We start from the raw sequence: 13,752 nt of genomic DNA on the forward strand, positions 1-13,752 counted from the left end.
CTTACGATCAAAAGTTTACAAAATTGACAATTTTTAACGACCGGTACGAGATATTTACTAGTTTAAAGGTATAAAAGAATCGAAATTGGCTGAATTTTCGATAGAAAATTTTATTTATTACCTAAATAAAGATCAATAACTCCGATCTTAAATTGAAGGATCCGATCATTCATTTTTAGGATGCCGTTTGATTTTGACCGTTTATTTTATACCCGCTTGATGAATTTTATAATAGTTTCGAAAAATTACGAAATTTATTTTCTAAAAATTTTAAATATTCTAGATCAAATTTAACGGTATGAACCGTCGATTCGAAAGCCCCAATATAAAAAATAACTTATGAGTACCAAAGGCTCTATACTAAACCATTATTATGACTTAACTAAGAGAGATGAGAGAGAATGTAGAGAGAGAGAGAGAGAGAAAAGATGACAACATTTGTGGCAATAAGAGGTCGAAATATTTAGTTACCGTATATACTCTTCCAGGTGATAAGAAAAGGTTATATATGAACCTGCAAATTATTTCAATTTATTATGATAAAAATAAAAAATATATATAATTTATTAGAGATGAAAATATAAAAAATAAAAAAATAAAGCATATAAATATTTATATGTTTTAGCTATTGATATATGTCCGGAAGAAAACTTTCATTCTCATTTACATAATAAATTGTATATTTATAATAATAACTAAATTCTAATATAATTAAGAATGTTAATTCATGAAGAATAAATATAATTTAAATTTAATTTAATGAAACGAGTAAACAATTAAAAAATTTTATGATTTAAAAAAATCGAGACATATCAAATAATTTTAACTTAATTAGTGTTAGCTTAATTATTTTTTTTTTTTTATTCAAAAAGATTCGGATGGGTTCTCGAGTGGTGCGGCGGATGCAAACAAAGTCTAGGGCAATTAACCCTGAAAATTTCCAACCAAAAAAATAATTAAAAAAATAGAAACAGTCCATAACACATGCCTTCAAACACTAAAGACAAAATCTATCCTCTATACTCTACAATTACCATATATATATATATATATATATATATATATAATACATTCAAAAGCACCACCTCACCACTGAGGTGGTGCTTTTGAGTTTTAACCATGTGATGGAGAGAATATAAGATATGTGACTGATTGATGGTGGTAAGATAGATGTAGTTTGATCAAGGGCTATTAGTGATGAAGGAGTAGATTCAAGGGCTAAATAATAATGATATTTTTTAAAAATATTCTAGCTAAATTCCATATAATAATATGTATAGTATATATATATTATTATACAAACCATTATTATTATGATGACTTAAGAGAGATGAGAGAGAGAAGAGAGAGAGAGAGAGAGAGAGGTAAGATGACAACATCCATGGCAAAGAGAGGTAAAAGAAGTAGCCTCCCTCTCCCAGTTGACTTGCAATCTTCCCCCCTCTCTCCCTCTAAATAAGAAATGATGATGGGTTGTGATCTTCATTACTTATCCCCCCTTTGGCTTATTTGATTGACCCACAAAGGAGAAGAGAGAGAGAGAGAGAGAGAGAGAGAGAGAGATGAAGAGGAGAAGGGAAGAGACAGAGAAGGGCTTCACAGAGATAAGGTTGGCAATGGAGGAGCTCTCCTCATCACTAACCCCTCATGAGGAGACCAAAGCCTCCACCTTGGCTTTGCTCTCTCTCTCCAAACAACTCCTCCACTTCCTTGGTACATATACATATATACTCTCTCTCTCTCTCTCTCTCTCTCTCTCTCTCTCAAAAACTCAATGTTTGAAAATGGGTATCTTTCAAAATCCTTTCTTTTTCTCTCTCTAACTCCCCCCACTCTCTCAAAATCTCAATCTTTGAAAATGGGTATCTTTCAAAATCCTTTCTTTTTGATTCTTTTTCTCTCTCTAACTCCCCCCACTCTCTCAAAAACTCAATCTTTGAAAATGGGTATCTTTCAAAATCCTTTCTTTTTGATTCTTTTTCCTCTCTCTTAACTCCCCCCACTCTCTCAAAAACTCAATCTTTGAAAATGAGTATCTTTCAAAATCCTTTCTTTTCGATTCTTTTGTGTAATTTGAGCTTTATTAAGTGCTATGTCATCCATATAAGCCCATGAACAAACCACAGAAGGGATAAGAGTTTTTTTTGTTTTTTTGAATTGTTATGTTTTGTGGTCAGGAGAGGGAGTTTGTGTGGGGGTTTCTACTGCAATTTTGCTTTGCATGGTAGAGAAAAAGTAGTGTTCGTCAGGGATGGGGCTCACACTACTCAGAGCTTATCAATAGATTAAATATCATTTATATATTTATATACTGCAATTTGTGTGGGTCAGTGTGTTCTCTTTGTGGTCACATGATGTTTGGGAAAAAGCTTTAAAGATAATTGTTTTTGCAATTTTAATTGAAAGGGAGTTTAGTATTTCAGAAACAAATATTAAAAAAAATTGAGAATGAATAGGAAAATTTGGGTGCTTTATTTTCATTACAAGCAATTCTAGTTGGTTTACTAATTAAAACGACAATTATTCTTTTTAAATAATCCCTTAACTGTAGAACACAGTTTTTCTTTTGGACTACCAAATTTTGTTTATAATTTTTTCTCCTAAACTGTAACTCACTCAAAATCGAAATTTGAATTTCTTTGATGTGCAATAGAATCATGATGATGTCTACAACATTTGAATTTTTGATATTTGAACTCGAATAACAAAAGGCTAGCGAAAAAAAAGAAGAAAAAAGATCATGATGAAATATTTAGCTACTACAGCTTCATTCTAAAACATTCGGAAATTATCGACCACTATTCAGGTAACAATTAGTGAGAATAGTCGACGACGTAGATCTTTACGTTATTGATACTTGTCGATGCTATGCGTACAAGGCTACACGAATTGCTTGAGTGTTTTTGCAAGTAACTCAGAAAAAAAACATTATCTGCCCTTTAATTATTGACTTGTATTTTGGATCTTGTTTGTTTTGTTGCTGCAGATAAGATTGGCCCTACACTGCTAGTGTTAAGACAAGACATACAACAAAATGTGGAGGTAAATCTCTTGTTCAAGATAATCGATATTTCCAAGAAATCATTCGATGTTTTTACTTGTTTTTCTTGTTTGTGTGCTCATTCATTTGATAAATACATGCATATATGAGCGATACACAAAGTCAAACATCTATATATAAATTTCCTTTTTTTGGTTTTTTTTTAGCGTCGCAAGTCCTTTTCTCATACCTTGGTATTTTCCTAGATTAATCATTTCACTTTAGAGCTCTAGATGTAGAACTTAGAACTCCAGGGTGTAGTAGCATCTAAGTACTATGCTTAACTAAATTGGAAAAGGAGAGGGAGCAGGAACTGGAGAGATATGAAAGCTCCAAAAACTTACATGAGCTTAATTTTCCGAAAGGAAATTAGATATTATGTAACAATCATATGGTGTTATATATGCCTCTTATATACTGGATACTATCAATCAATGATGTAATGATCTCTAAACTGATGTCTTTTAATGGGATAGATATGCTGATTTAATCGGAATTCGCAAGCATGTTCTGTTACTGAACGACAGGACACAAACGTGCGTCTTGAAACCAAACTAATTTTGTATTCTTCTTCTTCTTCTTCTTCCCTTTTTCTTTTATTTGTTAGAGAGTGGAAGAAGCGTATGCGAAAGATCCATCCAAGTACTCAAACTTGACGGAGATATTAATGATAGAGGTTGGCGAGGGAACGACAAGGAAGCCCAACAGTTGCACCAAAGCTATTCTCTGGCTAACTAGGTATTGGAACTCAAAACATTTTTTTTTTAAGGGCCGNGGGGTAAATTGCCCTGATGGTCCACAGACTTTTTACCTTAATTCTCAATATTTTGTTAAGAGTTCACATATGAATAGTCCCACATCAGATAATTATAAGATAGTAAAAGAGCTGATATATACTAGTGGGCACAGACCTAGAAGGTTTAAGCTTTTAGATTGAATGTGTTTCATTAGATATGTCATATCCTTAGACTCATGTTAGCTTCGGCTGGGCCCAGAAGCTCCCTAAGATATTTTAATCCTTTGCAGCCGTGTCAGCTCAACTCGAGTGGTGGCAAATGATAAATTTAGTTGTTTCTTCTTCGCTTGTTTCAATTCAAATGCGTGACTTTACATTATTCTCTAAAAGTTTCTCTTATTGCTTTATTTTTTTGTTATTAATGCGGTATCTTGGTTCTTCTTTACTAGGTCCACGAACTTCGCTGTATCTTTGCTGGAAAGATTAGTGAAGTGCTCCGAATTGAGCCTACGAGAAGTGGTGGAAGAAGCTTACAGGAGTACGCTAGAGCCGTGGCATGGCTGGATCTCCTCGGCTGCTTATCGGGTATCACTATTTACTTTCTTTGCGCTATATATACACTCGAAATTCAAACTAGTAACCTCTTTAGCTTTCAACTATCCATGTCGGCAAAATCAGTGAAACAGTACATATAAAACGTCACGCAAGTGGAAATCATTGATCATTGCAAAGCTCTGTCGATTCATTCAGTATGAGGAATGTTGCGCGACTACGTCGATATAATGTTTTAACTGTTTTTAAACACAAGAAACCACCACAAGAAAATTTTCAATGTTAATCCAAATTTAGCCTATAACGATTGCTTTTGCTTGGTGTATTTAATTTCGACTGTGCATAATTGCATACAAATTTTGATATATGAATTGCACATATGAGATTGATAGAAAAATTAATCTGTTTATGAGCAGGTAGCTTTAAAGCTCATTCCGGAGAGAGAAATATTTGTCGATTTGTTGATGGGTAAATCCCTGTGCTTCGAGGAGTTGACGGGAGATATAAAGAGCTTACTCTCCATGCTTCAGCCTTTTCTAGATGAAATTAATGCCATTTTGGTGAGTACACTTAAAAATACATAACATTTTGTACAAATAGACACCGCACCTCGACTTCTAATTTCTTTTGATTTGATTTATTTCCCTAAACTGGATTGGTGAGTCGTTAAAATTAACGATTCCGTTAGCTCTCAGCGGTGAGTAGTTGACGAGAATCTGCATTTCCGTCAGCTTAATAAGCTATCAAAACAGTCAAATTTTGCAGAATCGCCGATAGATTGAGGAAAATCCCCAAATAATAACCTACTCATTAACATACATACATTTATACCTGCTTATTTATATATGTTACAGGCCTATACATGTTCATATAATATGCGCTTTATTGCAGAAAAAACATCGGTTCGACAAATTGAAGTCGACGTAAAAGGGTTGATTCCTCCGATCTGATCCATGTACATAGGCTAACTTACATCCTTGTAAACTTTTGATGTTCCAATTTTCTGTAAATTCACCCTCTGTACAAATCAAAAGGTTTTGTTTTCAATTTTCTTCTATTGTATTGGATGTGTTAAAAATTTCAGATCAGATGTAAGGGTTTGGTTTTGTTTTGTTTTGTTTTGTTTTGTTTTATCTGTTGATGTACTGGAGAAAAACCAAAGGTTTCATTGGGTTTAAATGAAATATTATTCCTATGGAAATTTCTCCTCTGTTTTGATGTAAATAAATCTTTGCATCTATATCTATAGAAACTTTTGAAAAAGCAGCATATTATATATACTTAAAAGTGGATATAAATTTTACACTCCTTTTATCCACGGGCTAGCTTTTTTGCACCAGTGTTATCACTTTTTTATTTTTTTTATTTTAGTACTGAAAATTAAGAGTAGTTTTCCAAACTAGGGATGTGATGGATATGGACACCTGATATTTTTGTTTTAATTATTAATATATGTAAATAATTTAATTTAATATTTAGTATATCAAATAGTTGGATTTGGCGATGAATTGAATTTTTACGCTCGATTGCATTCGGGTATGGTTTTGGGTTTTGATTTATTTTTGGGTCCGGTTTTGGATTTTGCAAATTCATCTCGAAAATGACCCGTTGACATCGCTAGTCTAAACCCTTGGATGCGAGGGTGTGAGATTTACATGCAATAGTTTGGTGTATGTACAACATTTCTCTTCTTTCCTCTGTATCTTAAAAGTGCTTATCTTATTAGAACTTTTTATGAAAAAAAATTTGATTGAAAATGTAAAAATCTGGAATCTTCTAGTAATGATAATTGAGCTTAATCATTTTGGGCTAACGAGTTATTAATGTTAGCGGGCTGGGTTTATTATATTTGGTACCAGAGCTGAATATCAGCCAAAAATATAAAGAGTTAAGTATTACACGGGATAAAATTGCTGCACCATGAGTTTTGTAGGAACTTTTAGAATAATTTCGCTTGAAGAGAAGGATCTATTAAATTATTTAATAAGCACAGAAGTTAATAGGTTTAAAGGATTATTCTCCAGATTGTTGTTGAAGTTAACCTACAGAAAAAGCTTGAGCGAGATCAATTTATATAAAACATCATAAAATAGAGATACATGCAAAACTAGACAACAATTAGGGCACCAAGTTTGCTTAATTCAGTAGCCCTTGTATTTCAAACCGTTGGGTCCGGCCCAGGACAACTTGGGCTGGGCTTCGCGCAAATCTGAGATCCGTTTTGCGTAGCTTCTGATGCAGACGGTCCGGCCTTAGAGTAAACGAAGAAGCTAGGCCGAGCCAAAGCTAGTCGAAATCAAGTCGATTAAGATTCGCGAGACGTGATTCTGATTGGGGTTAAGTTAAAGTGCCATAATTTTGCGTTCGAGCGTCCGTTTTGGACGAACAGCCTAAATCCGAAAGCAACTTCTTTAAGCCCGACGCCCTCGGGTAAATGATGAACTTAGACGTCATATTTGGGCCCAAATTCTATCGAATTAGCCTTCTAGGCGTTAGGGATGTCAATGGGTATGGATACCCGAAATTTTATTCGAATCCGAATTCGAATGAAACGGATATATCCGATGCTAAATGGGTATGGATTTGGATATGGATATCAAAAATAGAAACCCGACGGATATGGATTCGAATATGGATTTTGACTGAACCCGACCCGAATCCGCATTTATTTTGTATTATATATAATATTTGAATTTGTATTTTAAAAATTTAGATTTAATATAATATATTTTAAAATATTGAAAAAAAGAAATAATTGTTTCGGGTTCAAATTTTGGGATTCGGGTTCGGGTTCGGGTTCGGGTTTCGGATTTCGGATTTTTGGTTGGGTTCGGATTTGGATATAGATTTTTCGTCCCGAATCCGACCCGTTGACATCTCTACTAGGCGCTAGCTTTAGTTATTTTTTTCACTATTTTAGAAAAAAAATATTTTATTCCATTCTTGANATTTAGATTTAATATAATATATTTTAAAATATTGAAAAAAAGAAATAATTGTGATTTTTAAAATCCATCGGGTTCGGGTTCGGGTTCGGGTTCGGGTTCGGGTCTCTGGTTTGGAGTTGGGTTCTGGTTCGGATTTTTGAAAATCCGTCCCGAATCCGACCCGTTGACATCTCTACTAGGCGCTAGCTTTAGTTATTTTTTTCACTATTTTAGAAAAAAAATATTTTATTCCATTCTTGACTTATTAGAATTGGGTTAGATTTTTTTGAATCCGTCTTGATTTGACGAGTATTACAATAACTTAGGATTTTTTGTTTTTCACTATGTGTGAAAAGTTCTAGCTCAAAGGGTCTAAGATTTACGCAATCGCAGATTTTGGAGCTTTGCTTTTGAAAGAGGTTTTTTTGATCGCAGATTTTATGTTTGCTTTTGAAATCCTAACAACACAGTCCGTTGCTTGATCAATTCCTACGTCATCTACTTCTCAAAATCGGAACCGTTGAAGAGAATGAATGGGAACGAATTTTACGGTAACTTGTAACAGCTCTGCTCAGACACTACAACAGACTTAGGTTATAGGGACGCATGTTTGGGATACTTTTATGTAAGTGTCCCATTTATGCCAAAATTTTTTAAAAAATATACTAATGCCTAAATATAAAGCCCAATCCAACCAAAAATAAAATGTTGCTCTACTCAACCCACCCCACCCAGCCCGTTTGGTCCGATTACAAATAAAAAAGAAAAAAAAAAAGAAAAATCGATTATCATCTTCCCTTCTTCCCTCACTCAATCCACTGAAATTCTAGACGAAGAGCCCTTCCCTCTCCTCCTCCTCCGCCAGCACAGCAACGAGATAGAGTTCCGGCGGTTGCTAAATGCTTAAATAAGTATTAGTAAACTAGCAGCACTCTTTTTAGTTTATAGCGACACTCTTTAACTGTCACTATATACCTAACGACCCCACATATAGCAACACTTTAAAAAGTGTCGGTAATTTAGCCAGCAGCACTTTTTTTAACATGTACCGATATTTAAAAATGTCGCTATAGACCGTCTTTGTTGTAGTGAAATAACATTGACAAACAAACATGATCATCATTAAATAGGAGTTGGGCCAATCAATTATTAGTGGATTCGAATCCAAATTGCTGCTAAGGAAACGTGGTGTGTTGGGATTTGTAGCCACACCACACCAAATATTTCCAGCTGTTTGCTGAGATAAAATTCGCTCTGGATTAGTATTAGCACGTGCAATTATTATTTAAGCATTTGTTGCCTCTCTTAGTAATTTGCGAATTATTTTCGAATTATTAAAAATTTGAATAAAAATAGCCCATATAAATTATGTATTCGAATAATTGGTGAACGCATTTTTTAAGCCGTATTTTTTAACAAATTTAAAAAATAGGTTACAAATTTTATCCGTATTATATCCATACCAAATTTTTGCCGAATCCGAATTAACTAACTATGTTTGTTGCTTCTGCAGATGAACAGAATTAGAATTATCTGTGCTCTTACAAGCATAGATACCTACGTACTTCTAAGTCGTTTTCAATGCTGAAAATTTTGAATTAATGATTGGCTCCAGTAGACTTAATCTAACGTATTTAAAATATCTTAAAAAATAAATTTTATAATTCTTTAATATCATTTATCTGGTGATTGAAAGAATTCAAAATCAATAATTTTTAATGATTGACGTATATTTTTTGCAAGTTTAACTATGTAAAAGTATCCAAATCAGATAAACCTTTGTATCAAAATTTCTTATACAATCTACAGCAACATTAATATCTCTGATAAAAATTTTAGTACTATATCATTACTTTTTATAATATTCTGATGATGATAACTGTCAAGGAAATAAATTTTTTTTATTTACCTCAAATGATAGTTTCCTCATCATGTTAATCATATTATTCATATCAACAATGTAATTGTACTTTCTGTCACGATGTTTCGATTTCAGAAGACGATTTTTTTCTCGTGGTAGAAAAAATGGGATTAGTGATCCGCTTATATTTTCAATAACCCATAATTAATTGGTTAAATTTTATCCTTTTTGAATTATTCTTTTGGATCAGTCACTTAAGAACTTTGGTCACTAGTAGTGTATAAAGGGATTAATTTCAACAGATCCCTGTAAATATAGTAAATGATAAACATGTCCCTACAAAGTTCAACTTTCATATGTTGTACTCGTAAAAGTCCCGTGTTTTCAAATATGTTTCTGCTGTTAGAGTCCGCTAGAAAAATTTAGTTAACCATAAGTTAAATATTTAATTATAGTTAGTTTTTGACATTTTTATCTTTTATATTATACTGTTATGATTTTTGAAGGAATATATTTGTGATGACAAAATTAAAAATATAAATAGTTTTCTAACGGTAACAAATCAGAGAGATATATTTAAAAATATCAGGACTTTTGTAGGGACAATATATGAAAATTGAACTTTGTAAGAATATATTTGTCATTCACTATATTTGCAGGAACCTATATAAAATTAATCCTAAAAAAAAAAAAACTAAGAAGGAAAATATTTTTGTGGTAGAAAAAATCCAATAGTTATCTCTGCTCTCTCTTATATAGGAATAATTTTTAAAAATCAAAATACCTTTTTAATAAACATTCACAATTTTTTTTTTTTTTTTTGAGAGATAGATAGTATGCTACTCGTCTTGTTTATTTCATTAAGAAATAAATTTAGCTGAAAATATGAATCAACTAGAATTCGAACACTAACCATCAAATCTTTTACCACTTGCGCTAGGGACAGTCGGTCATTCACAACTGTTAGTCAAAGGCAACTAGTAGTTTCACAGTTTTTTCTCTTCACATAAATCATTTAGAGCGAGCTAGCTAGAAATACTAATCCTACATATGCATGCAAATCGATTTCATTAATTCGTATAATTACACCTCTTGATATGAGATAGAGGATCACGATCGATACTTAACTTCCTATAGTCGAGAATAAATCTTTTTTTTTTTTTTTGAAAGGCGAATAAAGTATTAATTATTGTTAAATCATACATAATGAGACAGAGAAGGGTGGATGATCGATCGGTCTCGATATATATATATATATATATAGAGAGAGAGAGAGAGAGAGTAGGGTTAGAATACTTGTAAAAGTATCATGGGGGTGATACTTGTGTGTTTTTAGCCCTTGGATGGAGAGATGTGAGGTTGAGATGATGGTGGTAGGTGGTGGTAGGTGGTGGTAGGTGAAATAGTGTTTAATCCAAGGGCCATTAATAATCAAAAAGTAGATCCAATGGTTTAAAACCTAATAGCACCATGATGATGATACTTGTAAAAGTATCATAGCTCAACTCATATATATATATATATATATATATATAAAAAAGAGGACAATTCATGCATGTAGTTAGAACTATACTTTCATTGTTAGAATAGTACGTAGCAAACCACTTTATTCGATAGCGAAGCACAATTAGTGGTGTCTCTCAAAACAATCATGAATTAATGTATAGAATAATATATACTTTTAAGTACAAATTCTTTTGTTAATTTTTTTTGTCTAAGTAAACCATTTAAGTTGCTTCTAACCTACCATCATTATTTTTTTTTTTTTATGTGAGAGATAGATAGCACGCTACCCGTTTTATTTATTTCATTTAGAAATAAACTTAGATAGAAATATGAATCAACTGGGATTTGAACTTAAGTCTCGGGTACCAATCACCAAGCCCTTTGTCACTTGCTCTAGGAACAGTCGGTAACCTACCATCATTAATTGATGTGTTATAGCACCGTTGAATATCAAATTAATTTTTGTGAGAGGTTATATTTTCCGTGTTACTAGCGGTTAGGGATATTGCAACATTTGATCATGCACAAAGATTCCAAGCATGTATAGGTTTGAGCAATTCAAATGCATGTTTATTTTAATTGTTATGAATCATCTAAGAGCTAGTGCTTTAAAAATATGGATTGAAATTGTTAGGATTTGATTAGATTTGAAGTTGATTTTTTAGTTGGATAAGAATTAATATTTAAATCTGTTGGAGATAAATTAAAAATTAAATATTAATTAGAATATAAATTATAAATATTTAAATCTATTAAAAATAAACTACATATAAATATAAATATTATTTAGAGTAGAAATCCCAATTATCTTACGATATGGGTATATTTTGGGTGTAGCTTTATATATAGCTTCATGTATGTAAATTAGTAAATGAGCCTAGGTAGTGTACAGATGAGAGAGAGCCTTTTATGGCGGTGATCATACCATGGAGAAGTTTAGCCCCGGTTGTATGCATCTAGTGCACGGGTGCATGTGAGAGAGAAAAAGAGAGAGTTGTCTTATTGTGAGTTTATAAAAGACGAGAGAAGGATAAGAGAGATTTAAAAAGCGGGTCAAATTATAGTTACTTATGCAGAAGAGAAGTCAGGTGTAATCTTTTCTTATTTAATAAATCATATTTGATCCGCATATTGTTTATTTAGTTTTCTTTCTCACTTTTATAATTGTATCAGTTTTTACTGAGGAGACATGTTTATAGTAAAAATTCGATTCGACATTTTCGTTGCAGAATCCTAACAACTGGTACCGGATCAACAGTAGCCGGTACTAGGGCGAGTGCCGGATTCCCAACAGAAATAATCCTTTAAACAAGATTTGAGCCTCTGAATATCATCATTTAATTACTTGTGCACATGACTTTCCAAACATCATTTTAAATTTATTTTTTCTTCTTACTTAGTCCTAGGGGACCACTATTAACATAACCGGGGATCACTATCATCCTAACCGCACATCTCTTCATCCAATAATTGAAAACTTATGAGTATAAAAAGGGGTTATACGCATAAGAGTATTGCGTCTGGGGTGCTTTTGGAAGCACGGAGCACTCCGTGCTTCCAAGTTGTTTTCGATGTTGGGACTTTCGAATCGACGATCGGCTCCGTTAGACTTGATCTAGAGTATTTGAAGTATCTAGAAAATAAATTTCGCGATTTTTTGATATCATTTGCCTAGTGATCGAAGAGGCTCAAAATCAACGGCTGAAAATAAAAATCTTACAAAATATGATGATATGATATTAAAATTTTAGATCAAAGTTATTGATCTTGTTTTATATGGTATAAATAATTTTCTATCAAAATTTCATGTGATTTGGATATTTCTACACCGTTAAACTTGCAAACGGCTCACCACGGCCATTAAAATTATTGATTTTGAGCCTCTTCGATCACTAGGCAAATAATATCGAAAAATCACGAAATTTATTTTCTAGGTACTTGAAATACTCTAGATCAACTCTAACGGAGCCGATCGTCGATTCGAAAGTCCGAACATCGAAAACAACTTGGAAGCACGGAGGGCTCCGTGCTTCCAGAAGCATACCAGCCCACTATATATATATATATATATATATATATATATATATAGAAAGAATTGAGCTCCTATGCTTTTAAAAGTACCAAGTTATTGGTGCTTGTAGATTTTTAGCCATTGAATTAAGAGATATACGGTTAGAATGATGTGGGCCCCCTAGGGTTTAGTGGGTGGTTGGTTGAATAGTATAATCTAATGGTTGAAAATGATACGAGGAGTAGATCTAACGGTAAAAAACTTACAAGCACCATAGCTGGACTCTATATATATATATATATATATATAGAGTCCAGCTAGTCTCCTATACTATCTATAGTACCGGAGCTCCGGTTCTATAGTCCCGTTTTCGATCTTAGGGTGTTCAAATCAACGATCCACACCGTTAAAACTGATCTAGGGTATTTAAAGTTTTTAGAAATAAAATTTTATATTTTTTCGACATAGTTTACTTTATGATCAAATTATTTCAAAATTGTTATTTTTCAATGGCTGCTATGGCGAGTTTGGAGTTTAACGGTGTAGAAGAAACTAAATTTCTTCAAATTTTGATAGAACATACTTTAAACTATCTAGATTAATGTTAACATTCTTGATCTTGAATTTAAAAGTCATATGCTCAAATTTTAAAGATTATTTAATTTTCACTGTCCATTTTGACATAATTTATTTACTAAGTAAACGATATCGAAAAAAACTAAAATTTTATTCTTAAGAACTTTATATACCCTAGATCATATTTAATAGTGTGGATCGTTAATTTGAACACTCTGAGATCGAAAACAAGACTATAGTACCGTAGCTCCGATACTGTAAATAGTATAATAGCCTAATTCTATATATATATATATATATAGTCCGGCTACTATGCTATTAATAGCATAAAGCACTTGGTGTTACCAAGTTTTCTGCCATTAGATCTATCCTTTTAATCATTTTCACCTGTTAGATTATACTATTCAACTAACCACCTACTCAACTCTAGGGGGCCCACATCATCCTAACCATACATCTCTTAATCCAATGGCCAAAAACTTGGTAGCACTAATGACTTGGTGCTATTAATAGCATAGTAGCCTAGTTATATATATATATATA

The 13,752-nt window shown here is 32.6% G+C and overlaps 1 protein-coding gene across 2 annotated transcripts; it reads left to right on the plus strand.

Annotated features, from left to right (window-relative positions):
• LOC109709871 (glycolipid transfer protein 3-like) lies at positions 1,322-5,444 on the plus strand. 2 transcript variants are annotated; one of them, XM_020232225.1, is made up of 6 exons: positions 1,322-1,713; positions 2,987-3,042; positions 3,648-3,778; positions 4,226-4,361; positions 4,745-4,888; positions 5,220-5,444. In XM_020232225.1, the coding sequence occupies exons 1-6, from the start codon at positions 1,563-1,565 to the stop codon at positions 5,253-5,255; spliced, it is 654 nt and encodes a 217-aa protein (XP_020087814.1). In that variant the 5' UTR covers positions 1,322-1,562; the 3' UTR covers positions 5,256-5,444. The 2 variants fall into 2 exon arrangements, with proteins under 2 accessions (XP_020087814.1, XP_020087815.1); XM_020232226.1 differs by having other exon boundaries at positions 1,367-1,394.

Source organism: Ananas comosus, linkage group 5, assembly GCF_001540865.1.
Source record: "Ananas comosus cultivar F153 linkage group 5, ASM154086v1, whole genome shotgun sequence".
In the NCBI taxonomy this organism is placed as follows: domain Eukaryota; kingdom Viridiplantae; phylum Streptophyta; class Magnoliopsida; order Poales; family Bromeliaceae; genus Ananas; species Ananas comosus.